Source organism: Paramormyrops kingsleyae, chromosome 10 (assembly GCF_048594095.1).
Source record: "Paramormyrops kingsleyae isolate MSU_618 chromosome 10, PKINGS_0.4, whole genome shotgun sequence".
NCBI classification, from domain to species: Eukaryota; Metazoa; Chordata; class Actinopteri; order Osteoglossiformes; family Mormyridae; genus Paramormyrops; species Paramormyrops kingsleyae.
Window position 1 is genome coordinate 4,302,685 of NC_132806.1, and position 15,532 is coordinate 4,318,216.

At 40.0% G+C, this 15,532-nt stretch overlaps 1 protein-coding gene across 1 annotated transcript; it reads right to left on the reverse strand.

Annotated features, from left to right (window-relative positions):
- Nucleotides 1–1,888: 1,888 nt before the first annotated feature.
- LOC140593223 (uncharacterized) lies at nucleotides 1,889–8,149 on the reverse strand. Its single transcript, XM_072717158.1, has 5 exons — nucleotides 8,015–8,149; nucleotides 7,439–7,682; nucleotides 5,203–5,457; nucleotides 3,847–4,197; nucleotides 1,889–3,695 (listed from the first exon to the last, which is right to left on the reverse strand). Exons 1-5 carry the CDS (start codon nucleotides 8,147–8,149, stop codon nucleotides 3,577–3,579), a joined length of 1,104 nt encoding a protein of 367 aa, XP_072573259.1. The 3' UTR covers nucleotides 1,889–3,576.
- Between the last annotated feature and the right edge of the window lie 7,383 nt (nucleotides 8,150–15,532).

Below are 15,532 nucleotides of genomic sequence, written 5' to 3' on the forward strand. Positions count from 1 at the left end.
CTGGTGTTTTATGTGTATGTTATTAATCATTCAGACTTTTCAAAACAATAATACAAATAATAAATGAAAGTACTTCAGACTTTTCAAAATGAACAATAGATTAAATCATAAATATCACAGCCTAGTCCAAAATCAGATTTTGGAGGCTCCTTAAACTTTCACAACCAAACCATATTCTCCAGTCTGTTAAATTTTGTCTGTCTCTGTAAAGTCTTACATGTTTTGTCAGCTCTTTGCTCAATGTAGATTTTTGGACACAAGTTTATTCAAGTCTTCACCAGACAGTCTGGACCTTTGGTGACTGCAGATAAGGCTAGAGTTGCTAAAGACTCTCTCAGTGGCTGTGCTTGACACACGGATACATAGGTGGTGTTTGGCAAACTATGTGATAATGGGGAAATGTGATTCTGCATTTGCCAGCAGGCAAGTGGGTTTTCACTGGCAGCAATCTCTGCCATGCCCTTGTGTCTCTGTACTTCATGGGAAAGTTTTTCATCAGGTGTCTCTTTCATTTGGTCTCCCCCAGCGTCACTCCCATTCCTCCCTGCCACACCTGACCCTTTTCTCTCACTTTAATGCTTAAAAGGAGGTTGCCCAAGTTTGTTTTTCGCTTTTTGGGACCTGCTTGTTCTTCAGGATGACTGTACTCCACTGGTGCTTGTGTTAAGTCCAGCACACTGTCAGCTTCCTTCATTAGCATTTCCATTCCCTCCTTCTCCTTTGATACAAAGATGTTTTTGAAACTCAACGGAACCGATGAAGTCACCGATGTATTGCAGACGCACGTCATATATCTAGCGGGCTAAATATCTGGACCTGTCAGCGACTCCAAATCCTGTAGGTGTGAAAGGTGCTGTGACTGACAATGAGCGCGGCGAGGAGCCACAGCCAAGGAGACACGGGGTGAGGTGAGAACTGGGGGAGGAATTTACAAAGACGTTAAAAGTTCAGTTTGTTTAGGAACTGTTCTTAGTGTTCAGAGATGCACACACACACACGCGCACGCACACACACCTGTGTGCAAAGGTCATCTTGGAGAGAAGTACCTTCCTGAAACTTAACCGAGATAAGTAACCTGACAGATATAACACACAGAATCTTAATGCTTAGTCCTAAATGACACACTAATGTCCCGTTTGTGTTGTTTCAGCAGTTTTACTGTATTATGTACTTTCTGTTTTTGAAGAAGGGTTATTGTAAATTGTGAAGACAGGTTTTGCACACAGTTAAATTGGTGTCTGATAGGTGTTTTCATGCCCTAATAACAAAATTATTACAGTATAAAATGGCCGTACAGTTAAATTTGATGGGTGTTTTAATGCCCTAAGAACAAAAACAAAACAGGAAAATGAATGTGTGTGTTGTTGATGTTTGCAGAACAAAATATGACCTGTGAAGGTAATATGATTGTATTGCACTTTCTCTAAGAAACATTAGGCATTCATTTTTATACTGTATATGAAATTACGCTAAGTCAGTAACACATTCTCAGCCTAAATAACTAAGCCTCCTAGGGTCTGCTTACGTATAAGGTCTGTTTATGTATAAGATCTGTTTATGTATAAGGTCTGCTTATGTATAAGGTCTGCTTGCTTATCAAGGAGAAATATACTTCAGCAAAATCAATTTCAGTATCATTAACCTGTCAGAGAAAATTATGACAAAAAAAAAAGGACGAAAATTAAACCTGAGGTCCACTGACTAAATCTTAAGTAAAACAAAACAAAAACAAATTACTAAAATGTGACTTTAATTTAACTACAGTTCAGTTTTAGTAAGTGACTAAGACTAAAACTAAATTAAAAATTCTTGCCATAATTAACGTTGCCTGAGACAATCAGAAAATTAATTATAATTAATGGAGGAATGAAATTACTCTCACACACCATCAGTCTAAAAATCTTTATTTGCATGCATACATATATACCATAATAAGGAACATATACACATGATTTGAGTCGTATAACAGCACATATATGCAACTTAACAATATAAATGAATATACCCTCTTCTACACTACTTAATGCATAATATATGACAAATGCAGATCCTGTGAATAGCTACAAGGAAATAGAATAATTGTACCTTAAAACAGCAAAAGTTCATATTCTTTTAATACCATCCCTCTAAACACACAAAATGAGTAGCTGCTTCCAAAAATTTAACCATAAGCTTACAGATTGTAAAACCTTTTTCTCTTTGAACTATATAATTTTGCACACAATTATGCAAAGCTATGAATGATTTCTACCAGTTTACCCATACTTCCGAAATTAAGCTGTCTCATTAGAAAATATCACTATTTACAATTTATTTCCCAACATTGAAAAATGTATAAATTTAAATGGACATGTTGCACAGTATATATTGCATTAAGTAATGGAAAACTGAGAATTTAAATAACGGAATTATAAAAGTAATTTTCTCTGAGTATGATCTGACCAACTTTTATTCATTTCACGTTTTTTGATTGAGCTGTCAGGCTTAAAAACGGATGGAAAAGGCATTCCTCAACATCTTATATGCAGAAAGATACTTGTATCATTCTTCATTGCTAAGTAAGAAGTGAAAAATTAACATACCTGTATAAAACATCACAGACTCCAATCTATTGCTACATGACAGAATTAGTTAAATGGCAGATAGCCTATCAGATGGTAGAAATCATGCAAATTATTTTTTTCTAGGGATGGGTCGATCCACATTTTTTCAGTTCCGATCCGATTATGATACACAACTGTCGATACCGATACAGATTCTGATACAATAGCTCTTTTTACTTTGTTATACTTATAATTTTTTTAAGCTAGTAAATGCAGATGGAAAAATATATGACAAAAGGCTACTACAAACATTAACGTACTGTTGCACATCGTTTGTACGTCTTGTTTTAAGCGTTTTTGAGGCATTTGCAGTTAAATATGAATGTATTCAAAGCAAGTATACACAAGTGGCGAATGCTTAAAATTTTAACACATTTTTTCTCCCATTGGCAACAGCACAGTTGTATCACAAGCTGCAGCGAGTTCACAGGACAGCCCAAGTTAGCGACTCCCAAATCATCCATTGCTTTTTTTGTCTCGCACAGTTACGTGCGCTTTGTTAAGTGGTATTGTCAATTAAACGCTATTCCCAGCTCCCAAAACTTTATTTTACAAAGATTGCAAATCGCTGTGCTACTGGTTTCTGTTAAAAGCATAAAATACTCCTAGATCGTCACATCTTATCTTACGCCCTCGTACTGCGAAGGGTATGCGCATGACATCACAGCAGGCGGAAGTCACTGTACTCACACCCACTGAGTAGCAAAAAAGACCGAGGGGCAGCGTTAGCGTTCGATTTGAATGCCCCAAAAAACACATGTAAAATGGGGAAGAGCTGCCGTGCGATTGATTGTACAAATAGATTTAACACGAAATAGGAGCTAAAAACTAAATAAGTAAGTATAGGAGGTGGATCGGTTACGCATGGGAGATACCCGATTCATCAAATAAGTCTGGATCGGTGCATCTCTAATTTTTTCAGACAACATATTGATTTAAAATCCGCCAAAGTAATTTGTAAATTACACATTGGCTAGGATACCTTGACTGCGCCATAGCAGAGGGTGAATATCAGCAGAGCACATAGGAGAAGTCCAGCTCTTATAATGGAGAGATAGTTAAGCACCATCATCTCTGAAGAACAATTGAATCCTGGAGAAAAAAATCATCTAATGTAACTGGCATGATAAAACTGAGATGATGTCACACTGCAACGATAATAATGGATTTACACTCTAATTTCTGACTGTCGGATTTGTTTTGCATTTGGATTTTTAAATGATTTCATCGACTAATAGCTTACCGTTTATATGCAGCTGTGTGCCGTTCCCAAACAGCATCTCCCCACACATGGCCACAGCGCAGTAGTAAGTCCCAGCATCAGAGAGGCTGATGTTCCTCTTGGGGAGGCTGTAGACACAGCTCTGTGTAGGAGATCCAGCCTCAGGGCTCTTCTCACACTCATCACTCCTGTTTCCATGGCTGTAAATGACTCCTGGAAGGGATTCTCCTGATCCATGTCTGAACCAGTAAACACTGTGTTCTCCTGCACAGCTCCCAGCCTCTACTGTACACTGCAGGCTCACAGAGTCTCCTGGCTGCACTGTGTCAGACACAGGCTGCTGCACCACAGTCCTGCTGTTGGAGTCTTTACCTGAAAAGCAAAATGTTCATGATGACAGAGAAAAAATGGAAAATACCAGATTATTCTTATTGATTCTGGAGAGAGCTGGAAACCAAAGTGTTCTAGCCATCCAACAAATCAGTAACTTGGAGAACAGAAGAAATTCTTGTCCCTTTTTTAAATTTTGTATTACTGTTTATTAGTATATATTCGGTGACATTTTACATTAACTGCACCTACATAATACATTTATAATGCATCCATTCATAAGAGGCATGTAAGTATACCTTAATATCCTAACATACCTCAACAGCTTTAATATACATTAATAACAAAAATTATTTAATAACAAACATTATAATTGTATAATCATATAATGTTTGTAATTGAAATGTAAGAAAGTAGAATTTCATTAATTTCGAATGAAATGTATTTTCTTTACTTGTTACTGTTTGCTGATTAAGTTTGTCTATTTTTTAACATTAAATAAAAAAATATACATTGCAAAAGGAACTCAAATTTAATTCAGATTAACAAAATGAACTGAAATTTAAGGGCCATTCTCGAATCAGATCTGAATGGTGCACATCCCTGATTCTTATGTTAAATCATGGTTTTTTTTTTTCTGAGCAAATATACACTGACTGCTCAGATAAATAACACTAAAAAGAATTTTCTTTTGTTGGTTAAGATTTTTGCACAGTCCTATATATAGCAACTCAAACATTTTTTATTTCACTTGTTTTAAAGAGGCTGCGATGTGTAACATTAACATCTGTATAAAGAGAAGGTTACGCTTTTGGCTGAAGATTACTGACAGCAAGCAAGATGTAAAAAACTGTGTAATAATTATAATAATAATAAAGATTTTGTTTAATGTTGCTTTGAAAAACATTTATGAAGCAAAGCAGACAATCAGGTATCTTTGCTAATTTTATATTGACACAAAACTCAACTGTCAAAAATATTTTACAGGGAATAATCTTACTGACAGTATAATAAAGCAAATATGAAAATAGCTGGAATCTCATTTACCTGTGATTATGACAAAGGTTCCATTCCCAAAGGTGACCTCATGAAGAAACACAGCAGCACAATAATACACTGCAGAATCTGACGGCTCCGCGTTGGAAATAGTGAGGTTAAAACTCCCCTTTGCATTCTGTAAGGAGTAACGTTTTATGTTTTTATATTCCTTGTATAATTCACCAGGTACGTAGAGTAGTGCTTTTGCCATGAGCTGGGGCTTCTGACCAACAGTTTGCTTAAACCAAGCAACAAAAGTTGTTTCTTTTGGACAGAAGCATGTCAGGGTCACACTGTCTCCAAGCTGAACCCTCATCAGGAGACTGGGCTGAACAACATCCACAGCCAGTGCAGTGTCTGGAAAAACAGAAAAACAACAAATAAACATAACATACATCATAATGGTAAGCAAAATAACTATTAACTATGATGAGGATTACATTCCCAAATATTTATTATAAAAAAAATATTATTTTACATTTTTGGACTTTACTAATGAAAATGAGAAGAGCAAAGAGTCTGAACATCTTTGTGGTTCCACTTGTTTAGAATAAACTGCTCTGCTGCTAAGTGAGAGGTCATGGTCGTGGTCGGGATGAAAGGGCAGGAAACAGAGAGGTACAAGATACACATCAGGCTGATCTGATTGGCTGTTCACACAGGAATTTAAATAATAGTAAAAAGGGATTTTAGTCTACACTTACAGTATTAACTTACTCCTTAACTACCAGTTAAAATGAGAACAATTAGATAAAGAGGAACAGATATTGAGCATATGAAGTTCTTTGTATGGAATGCTGAGACACTGTGGGAGAGCATTTGCTAATCATCTCTCTCAGACAAGCTCAGCACAGTCTCAGTCTTTTATCAATCTGGTATTAGACAGTCTCTCATATCACACAGTTCTTAAGTTTTGTAAAGTATTAGATCATATAATTACACTCAAAAGACAGTCTAAATGTTCTTTCCACCATGCAAACAGAACTGAAATTGTAGCTTTACTGCTTACATTTACACAATTGCATTTAGAGCAAGCATTTTAATACTGTAGGTGTACATGAGAGTAAATGGTGAATCAGTTTATTTGCTCTCTAGCCACATTAAATCCACTTGGCTACCCAGCCATTCATCAGTATGTGACCACTGCCATCTGGCATTTAAAGAGTAAGTCCAGGGACTACAGGTGTGAATTAGCAATAATGCTATAACCTGGTACAAAGCATCTCTCCTTTTTTTTTGAGGTTAATGTATTTTGTACATTGTTCCTGTTCAAATAAATAAATAAAATAAACTACTCTAATACAGAGTTGAAATCTTACAAGTATTATCAGCTTATTGTGAGAATGGGGTGTGGAAAAAATGTGTCAAATGCAGATCGGTTACGGTGATCAGAAGCTTACTAATGAAAATGAGACGATCAAAGAGTTTGAACATTGTTCTGGTTCTGCTTGTTTTGAACCAGTACGCTGCTAAGTGAGAAAATGACAAAAGGACAGGAAACAGGGAGGTACATGCTACAGAGCAGGCTGATCTGATTGGCTGCTCACACAGGTTTGCATGGCACTGCAGTGATTTCCATTTTAATTTTTCTGGGTGTCTGTTACCTAGAGACCCCAATGAATCAGTTGTTGGATTTCCACTCATGGTGCAGCATGGTGGTGCAGTGGTTAGCACTATTGCCTCACACTTCTGGGAGCAGGGTTTGAGTCGCGGCCATAATACCATGCATGTGAAGTTTGAATGTTCTCCCTGTGTTGGCGAGGGGTTTCCTCCAGGTTCTCTGGTTTTCCCCCACAGTCCAAAAACATGCTGAGACTAATTGGAGTTACCAAATTGCCTGTAGGTGTGAATGGTGTGTGTGCCCTGCGTTGGCTTGGTGCCCCATCCTGGGTTGTTCCCTGCCTCACACCCATAGCCTCCAGGACAGTGTAGCCTACTGTAATGCAGAATTGAAATCTTGCAAGTATTCTAATCTGCCAATTGTGAGGATGGGGTGCGGCAAAAAGGACTCAGATGCAGATCAGTTATGGTGATCAGGAGCTTTAAAGTGATGGCCAAAAACAAGTCAGGCAATCCAGTGAAACTGCTATTATTATAAAATAAAAATGTTGGGGGTTGGTGGTGGGATTGGTACTCCAGTCACCGTAAAACAACTCACAACTGCTTGATATAAACAGACCCGATAGTCTTCTGCTCTCCGTGGGAGTAGCCCTGCTGCAGCTGTTCACAGGAAGGCTGCACGCACCATGAAGGGTATGGGGGAAAGCCTTCGGGAGCCTTATCCTCAGACGAGTCAAAACGGCTGGAGAGCTAATAGGGTCAGGCCTGTTGGGGGTCAGGGCTGGTGTGGTGATGAGGCAGCACTTGGGTCCCAGTTGGAGGTGGGCCATCTGGGTAGGCGTATGGAAATCTTGTCTCTCCAGCAAGATGACTAGCTTCCTCTGCTGTCGGGGGAGCTTCGTAAACTCCGCATTCAGTGGCAGCACTTTCTGAGGTACGCAGACCGGGGAATGGTCAGATCTCTGTAGGTGGGTATACCTACTTTTGGTTGAATCGGTCTGATGGCTGCCATACTCAGGGAGTAGCTGTTGCTATAGTGTATTGGCTCCTCCCGATGGTGTCTGATGTTACTCCTTTCAACGAGCATATCATGAGACTCAGGCTAAAGCACTCCTTGGGTGTCTTGTCTGTTGTTTCAGTGTAGGCTCCAACCACGATGAGCGATGTTTTGTTGAGGGAGACATTTTCCTCGCAACTTTGGTGCCCATGAGGTGACACTCCTCTGGTCGTGGGTGACTTAAATGCGACCACTGGTACTGACAGGGCTGGCTATGAGCATTGTGTAGGTCCCCATGCGTCTGGAGACCGTGGTGAAAGTGGCTCCATGTTGCTTGACCTTGCGAAAGGTCATAGGCTGCGGGTCGCTGGATCCTGGTTCCAATTCCCTGGGCCGCATCGTTGGACTTGGTACTCTAATACTGGTGGTGCAGCGAAGATCGATCGATCACATGCTCGTGGGCAGATGCTGAACTGTAGGATCTACAGAAATGCCCAGTTTGAGAATTCTGACCACAGACTTCTTGTTGCTACTCTGAAGATTCAGCTTAGATCCAGTAGGCTACCATCTACTAGGAGAATGAGGCTGGACTTGGCCAGACTCCAAGATCAAGCTGCTTCTGATGCATTTGCACACAGTTTGTGTGAGGAACTTGCAGACTAGGGTGCGACGGCTGACTTTAATGTGATATAGGATTATATCCTATATCACATTAAATTATATAAATTATAAAAATTATAATTATAAATAAAATTATATCCAGGATCGCTCTTCTGACACTAGTGTGGCACGGGGCGGAGCGAGGCATCGCGGGAGCAGAGAGAGACAAGGGGACTTGCTTTCCAGGGAAAAAGTGCTCTTTAATAGCAGTTCTCAAAAGGACTACAACAGGCACCCAATGAACACTGAACCAAACACACAAATGGGAAACATATGGTTGTCAAACGTCAAACTGTAAGATGCACACATGGTGGGAGATTTATGCAAGCTAAATACATGCAAGGATCGGACAGGGTACACACAAGACATGGGCAAATACACACGCAATAATAGGGAAATGCAGCCATTAACAAGAACAACACAACATGGGCTATTTACAACTTCACGCTGCACTTGCTTTAAAAACACCATCAGTAGCATCTCCGGCACAGAAAGCCTGCTGGGGCACAATTAACACTAACATGCAAAGTACTTGCTCAGTGAATCCTAATACAAATGCACTTAAATCACAGGCACACATTAATGTAACAGGGGCAGGAGTAAATGCATGTGGAGACAGATATGAGTGGCTTTGTCAATAACAGCATCTGAGCTCACAGATCTGATATAAATATTACCCTGTTATACTGCATCAAATTACAAATCCAAACTTTAAGCAGTAAATCATCACAGCACATACAGAGGAACATTTCAGAGCAGGGAAACCCATTACTTTAAGATCCTTAACGTACAGTCAAAACAACTTTGCAATAATGTAAAATAGACTCACCAATGACGTTCACTGCTTTAAAAGAAAAGTTGCACAACAATCTTTCATCCAGGCAAACTTTTAATCTCTCATTTTTGCTCTAATGGCAAGGTGCTAAATCTAGATTTTAATAAATTCCCCACCTGAGTCATTTTATTACCCTGCTAGTGGTGGCTAACATAACAGCTAGATGTTGATTGCAGACACCAGTGAGAACGTCTTAGAAATAAAAGCAAATAGGACTGGCATCTGTCATCAGAAAATAGTTTTAACACTTTGATAAAAATTTTAAATCCAATCCATGACTTATAAGTTTGATATCACAGTAACTGGGACAACCTCATAGAACCTTTACTAGTCATTGTTCAGAAGATTAACATGGATTAAAACTATTAATTGAATAATGTACTTTCATAGTAAGTTGATTATGCGGAGAGAGAAAAAGAACTGTCTTTGAAAAAGATCAACCATATAACAAAGCCGCAGCGTTGGCGCCCCCTAGTGGTGAATTGAGGACAGTTCCGTCTGAAGCAGCTCAGCAGGAGATTTGGCGTCAGCTGCTCTTACAAACTTAGTCCTGCTCGGTTTGAAGGCCAGAGGCACAAAAAATAAAGGGGACATCTACTGCACGCCCCCACCCCCGATGATGGTACAAATTATCATGAAACAGTTTTCTTAGATAAGTCTTTTTGGACGTCTGTGTAAACACTCTGCCGACCTGCTTGTGATTTTGGAAAACCCAACGTAAGCTTATATCAATTAATTGGGTGGTGGACCAGTGTCTAGGTTCAAGGAGGTAAATGCTGTGCTGTGTAATAGTCAGAAAGGGAAGACACAGAACCAGGGATGACAGTAAACTGAACACCTTGTATTTAGAACAAAAAATAAAAAGAATAAAATGTATTTACTACAATCACACTTACTGTAAAATCGGAATCGGCCAAGACATTTGCAATCGGTGCATCTCTAATTATTTGTCTTTTTTTTTTCCTTTTAAGCATTAATTATGATTATAACTCGAGAGTTTTCACATTCAAGTTCTATTATATTCTCTAATATCTTACCCTGAAATTAAACTTAGTCAAAGGTTGTTTCACACATTTTAAACTTTTTTCCCCCGATCTTGATGAACACCATTTTTTCAAAGTTACCAGGATTTTTAATGGTGTTAAACGTACAAGAATTTCAACAAATTAACCTCAAAATAAAAATACAGTCACATTCTACCTTAATTTTCTTCATGCTAACACTAAATTTAGTATGTCCCCTTTTAATGAAAAATAACCTTTTACCTCACGACAATAGCTACTGTATCCCACATGCAGCATTAGCAGCACACATGCTAAATGGCGGCACAACAGAGGCAACTGCCGTTAGCAACATTAGCATAGCGCAACTCACCAAGATGGTCCGTATCCACAAAACCCACATCCACAGGCTTCGGTTGTCTCGGGCACTCTCGTATCCCTTATAAACACTTTTTTTTTAAAACACACTACAGTACACCCTCTTCTCAAGAAGAAAAATTTGGATCCTTCAGTGTTGTCTAACTTTAGACTAATTTCTAAGCTGCCTTACCTATCAAAGGTCTTAGAGAAAGTGGTTTTAAATCAGTTACAATCATTCCTGATTGGGAACGAAATCTATGAAAAGTTTCCGTCTGGTTTTAAATCGCATCACAGTACTGAAACTGCCCTCCTGCGAGTTACCAATGACCTCATGCTGACAATTGACTCGGGTAGCTCTGCTGTTCTGGTCCTTCTTTACCTTTCTGCTGCCTTTGACACTGTGTATCATAGTATTTTGCTGTCACACCTTGAGCACTATGTCAGCATCAAAGGCACGCCCCTCTCATGGTTTCACTCCTATCTAACTGGCCAAAGCTTTTCCGTTCATTTAGGCCAGGGGTCTCCAACTCCGGTCCTGGAGAGCTACCGTCCAGTAGGTTTTCTATCCTACCCGGCTTCTGATGAGCCACACCTGTTCTCAGGTAAATACCAGGAACAGGTGTGGCTCATCAGAAGCCAAATGGGACAGAAAGCCTACTGGATAGTAGCTCTCCAGGACCGGAGTTGGAGACCCCTGATTTAGGCGAATTCTCTTCACCTACATTTCCACTTATACTTCTGGAGTACCACAAGGCTCTGTCCTGGGCCCTATACTCTTTTCACTTTATTTATTGCCACTGGGGTCCATATTCAGAAAAAATAATATCGCCTTCCACTGTTTTGCAGATGATGTACAAATTTATCTGCCTCTAAGTCTAAGCAGGAATGATTGATTTCAGCCATTGTTCGATTGTTTGAATGAGGTCAAATCTTGGATGAGCAGTAGTTTTTTAAGCCTAAATGATAGTAAGATTATTCTATTTGGCCATAAGTGTACTGATTGCTTCTCTGGTCTTTTGGGCCCTCTTTCTCCTTACCTTCGTTCATCTGTCAAGAACTTAGGTGTGACCTTTGACAGCGCTTTTAAATTTGATAATCAGGTGAGCTCTGTCATAAAAACAAGTTTTTATCAAAGGAGACTCTTAGCTAAGGTTAAAGGTTACCTCCCCCTTAAAGATTTCAAGAAGGTTATCCATGCTTTTATAACCTCCCGGTTGGATTATTGCAATTCACTTTATTTTGGAATTTATCAATCACAAATTCATCGTCTGCAATTAGTGAAAAACGCAGCAGGTCGCCTCCTCATTGGTAAGCGTAAGCATGACCATATTACTCCTATATTGGCCTCGCTTCACTGGCTACCTGTAAGGTTTAGAATTGAGTTTAAATTGTTGCTGATTGTTTTTAAAGCACTGAACAGGCTGGCACCCAAATATCTCACTGAACTGCTACACTGTTAAATTCCGGCCAAAGCACTTAGGTCGTCTCAATAGCTTCTGCTAAAAGTTCCTAAGACCAGGCTGAAGACCAGAGGCGACCGAGCCTTTGGGGTGGCTGCTCCTAGACTTTGGAATAGCCTACCTTGGCATGTTAGATCTGCCTCCACTCTCGAAACTTTTAAATCTTCTCTTAAGAAACATCTTTCCTCAATGGCATTTGATTTAGGATGAGTTGGCATAAAAATACTCAGAGTCTGTTGTTCCTCATTTTATGTTTCTCGTTTTTTTTATATTTTAATGATGTGACTCTGTACAGCACTTTGGTCAACATTGGTTGTTTAAAAGTGCTTTATAGATAAACTTTGATTTGATAATAGTGAGACATAATTTGCGACTTTAAGAGCAGAAGGGTTATATTAAAACACGATTTCACTTCATCCTTAAAAAAAGTTTTTGAATTTTACATCATTAAGGACCTACTTTACTTGACTTTTACTGGTAACAGGAGCTAAAGTGAAATGACTTGCTTCTGGGAAAGAACTCCAGCTGAAATTCTCTACAACAATATTTGGAGAAATATGGGAAGGACGTGTTGTCAGACCTGCCCCAGTGGGAGGAATGTGGTTTCAGGAGCAGCACTTCCAGCACCACCACACTGAGCACTGGAGCCCCCCAGGGCTGTATGCTCAGTCCACTGCTGTTAACGCTGATGACTCACGACTGAGCAGCAATGCAATCACATCATCAACATCAGGCTGATGTGTGCTACTGAAGGAGTAAAGGTAGAAACGGGAGGAGAATCATGCTGCACAGTCCTAGCAGATCCAGACCCACCAGATTACTGCTATATTTGGAATTTTCTGCAGGATTGTACTTGTCTTCCTTAGGATATTGTGAAGTTTGCCCTAGAGCGGTGGAAAGGGACTGGGGATGTGCATTACCCCACTGAGCTGCACTGTACAGCCCATCTTAGCCAGGGAGGCCCAGGCAGATTTTTAAGTGTAAAAGCTTGTTATTCCCAGGGTAAATGGACTGGGATTAAATTCAGTCCCCATGCAGGAGGGGTACATTGGTAACCCTAATCCTACCTGGCTTGTGCCTCCTGAGCAGTGCACATAAGGGGTGGACAAGCACATGTCATCCTTCCTAGCATCCCAGAAATTGATTCTTAGCATCCTGTTCTACAGGGGGTTCCAGATCATTTGTGGGCTAAGCATAAGTGTGAGGTGGGACTGGTAAGGACTGCCACCCCACTGAGGGTCACTCCCCAGAGTGAGTACAGACCCCAGAAGCTTCAGTATCCTCTTTGAGCAGACGCCAGGGAAGGGATTGAGCGTTATAAAACAGTTGTTGTTACGGACTGGCATGGTGAAAGGATCCATAGTGCAGCTCACAAAACACAAGGAACTTTATTGAATTCAGAAAAGAGAAGAAACAATGAGGGGTCTAACAACGGCAGGTAGGTAGAACACAAGAACTGAAGCAGGGAGCAGCACAGGAACAAACACAGCAAAGCAGGGAGCAAACACATACATCTACACAGGTGCAAACTCAGCAAACTGAGGCTAAGAGGATGAACCACACAACGACCAGCTGAGGACCAGAATTAGGGCAGCCACTTAAATACACAAATAACTAGGACTACATGAGGGCCAGGTGCAGACCATAACAATTAGCCACACACTAGGACTGGATACTTTACGACATAAGTGAGGGTTACTTACAAATACTCAAAGTGTCAAACACTGGGAGATACCAGGATAAGAAAATTTAAAGTCTGGGCACAAGCAAGAATAAACAAAGGTACAAACCAAGGAACCATGACAGAAATACATAATGAACCAAGGATATACAAAGAAACATAAATGTCAAAATATAAACAGCTGAGGCCTCTGGCCAGCCTGGAGCGCACAGCAAAAGGGAAGCCTGGATGACAGCCACCAGCCCTGCCCATTAAATATGCACGGCCCTGGGACAGTCAGCAAGCCTCAGGTATAACTCCTAGGCAGTGTAAGAGCACCACACTTCCCACAAAGCAGTAAACTTGCTAACTCTGCACTTTGATTTCAGAACCTGTTGGTTACACGTATACATATTTTGGCTGATGTCTTCACCACCAGGTGGCGATATAGCAACTTCAAAGTTGTTGGTGGCGAGAACAAAAAAAAACACAGTAACACAGCGGCGTAGCTAGAAATTCAGGGCCCCAGACAAAATGTCACCCTGGGCCTCTCTGCTACATTTTACATATAATATTACATATTGAAGGGCCCCTGTAAAGTGCTGGGCCCCCTGAATCTGCCAGGGCACCCATGCCCTACTGCAACCTTGCAGGGACATACAGTAAATGAAATAGCGAGGACAGTATATTGGGAGTATATGTTTCTAAATGTATGGATCAAACCATACTTTGATTGAAAATTCAATTGAAGTTAAGGATATTTACATAGTTAAACTTGTTGCATTTAAATGTTTTGTGATGGTCTGACATCCCATCCAGGGTGTTCCCATGCACTTCCTGGAATAAGCACCAGACTCTCCATGACCAAATACTGGATATGCAGTTGAAAGATAGATGGATTCTATAATATGTAAGAAGACCATGTGGTTACAAGCTGTAAGTGGGATATTTAGGAAGCACTTTCAATACTGACTTAGATTATATATTCTAAGGAACATACACACACCTTGTTGTATATAAATTTCTAGGATCAGGAGACAATTGAATTCACGATCTGCATGTTTTTGGCTGGAGGGGGAACCCCATGCTAACATGGAGAGAACCGGCAAACTCCACATGCACAGACCAAGGACTGGGAATCTAACCCCATCTTTTGAGGGCTGAGGCTGCAGAGAACCACTGAGTGACCTTTAATGTGGTAGGCCTTTTAATATACAGTACCAACAGAAGTCTGGACACTCCTACTGAAAATCATTTGTTTTCCAACAATGACCCTAAGAACACCTCAAGGTTGTGTAGTAAGTACTATATTGTGAAAAAGGAAAGAGATGTTGTGCTGTGAAACCTCGCTTTAGAAAAAAAACCTTTGTGGTTATTCTAGTCAGGCAGAGGGACTGAGGTGAGGACCTGGTGATTGTGTGGTTTTCTCTCACTGAGACGTGTGACACAAACACCCTGCTCTCAGTCGGTCAGTCTTCCTGTAAAATGCAGAGGTGAGACTGCTAGTGGAAAATTACTGACTGCAGCATCAACAACACATTTAAACAGCAGCACAAAGAAAATGTTGCACAAATGCAAGAAATCTATTCTTGTACTGTTCACTTTCTGCCGTGACGATGCAAATTTCCCACTTGTGGGATTTATAAAGGATTATCTTATCTTATCTTATCTGATTTTATTTTATACGACTTAATGTTTTTATAGAGGTTTATTTATAATATGTTGAGGAAATCTGATATCAGCAGTGATATCTGCTGCCTCCTTTGTTTTAAAGAAATCAGTATTTCATTTTACATTTATCTTAGG

Bases quoted from the DNA above. Each gene is read 5' to 3' on its own strand.
- LOC140593223 (XM_072717158.1), bottom strand. From the start codon at position 8,149: ATGCGGCCCAGGGAATTGGAACCAGGATCCAGCGACCCGCAGCCTATG. The intron at 5,458-7,438 runs GTGCGTGCAGCC...TCTGTCCAAAAG, and splicing joins TTTCCCCCATACCCTTCATG to AAACAACTTTTGTTGCTTGG. The intron at 4,198-5,202 runs GTAAATGAGATT...TTTGCTTTTCAG, and splicing joins AACCTTTGTCATAATCACAG to GTAAAGACTCCAACAGCAGG.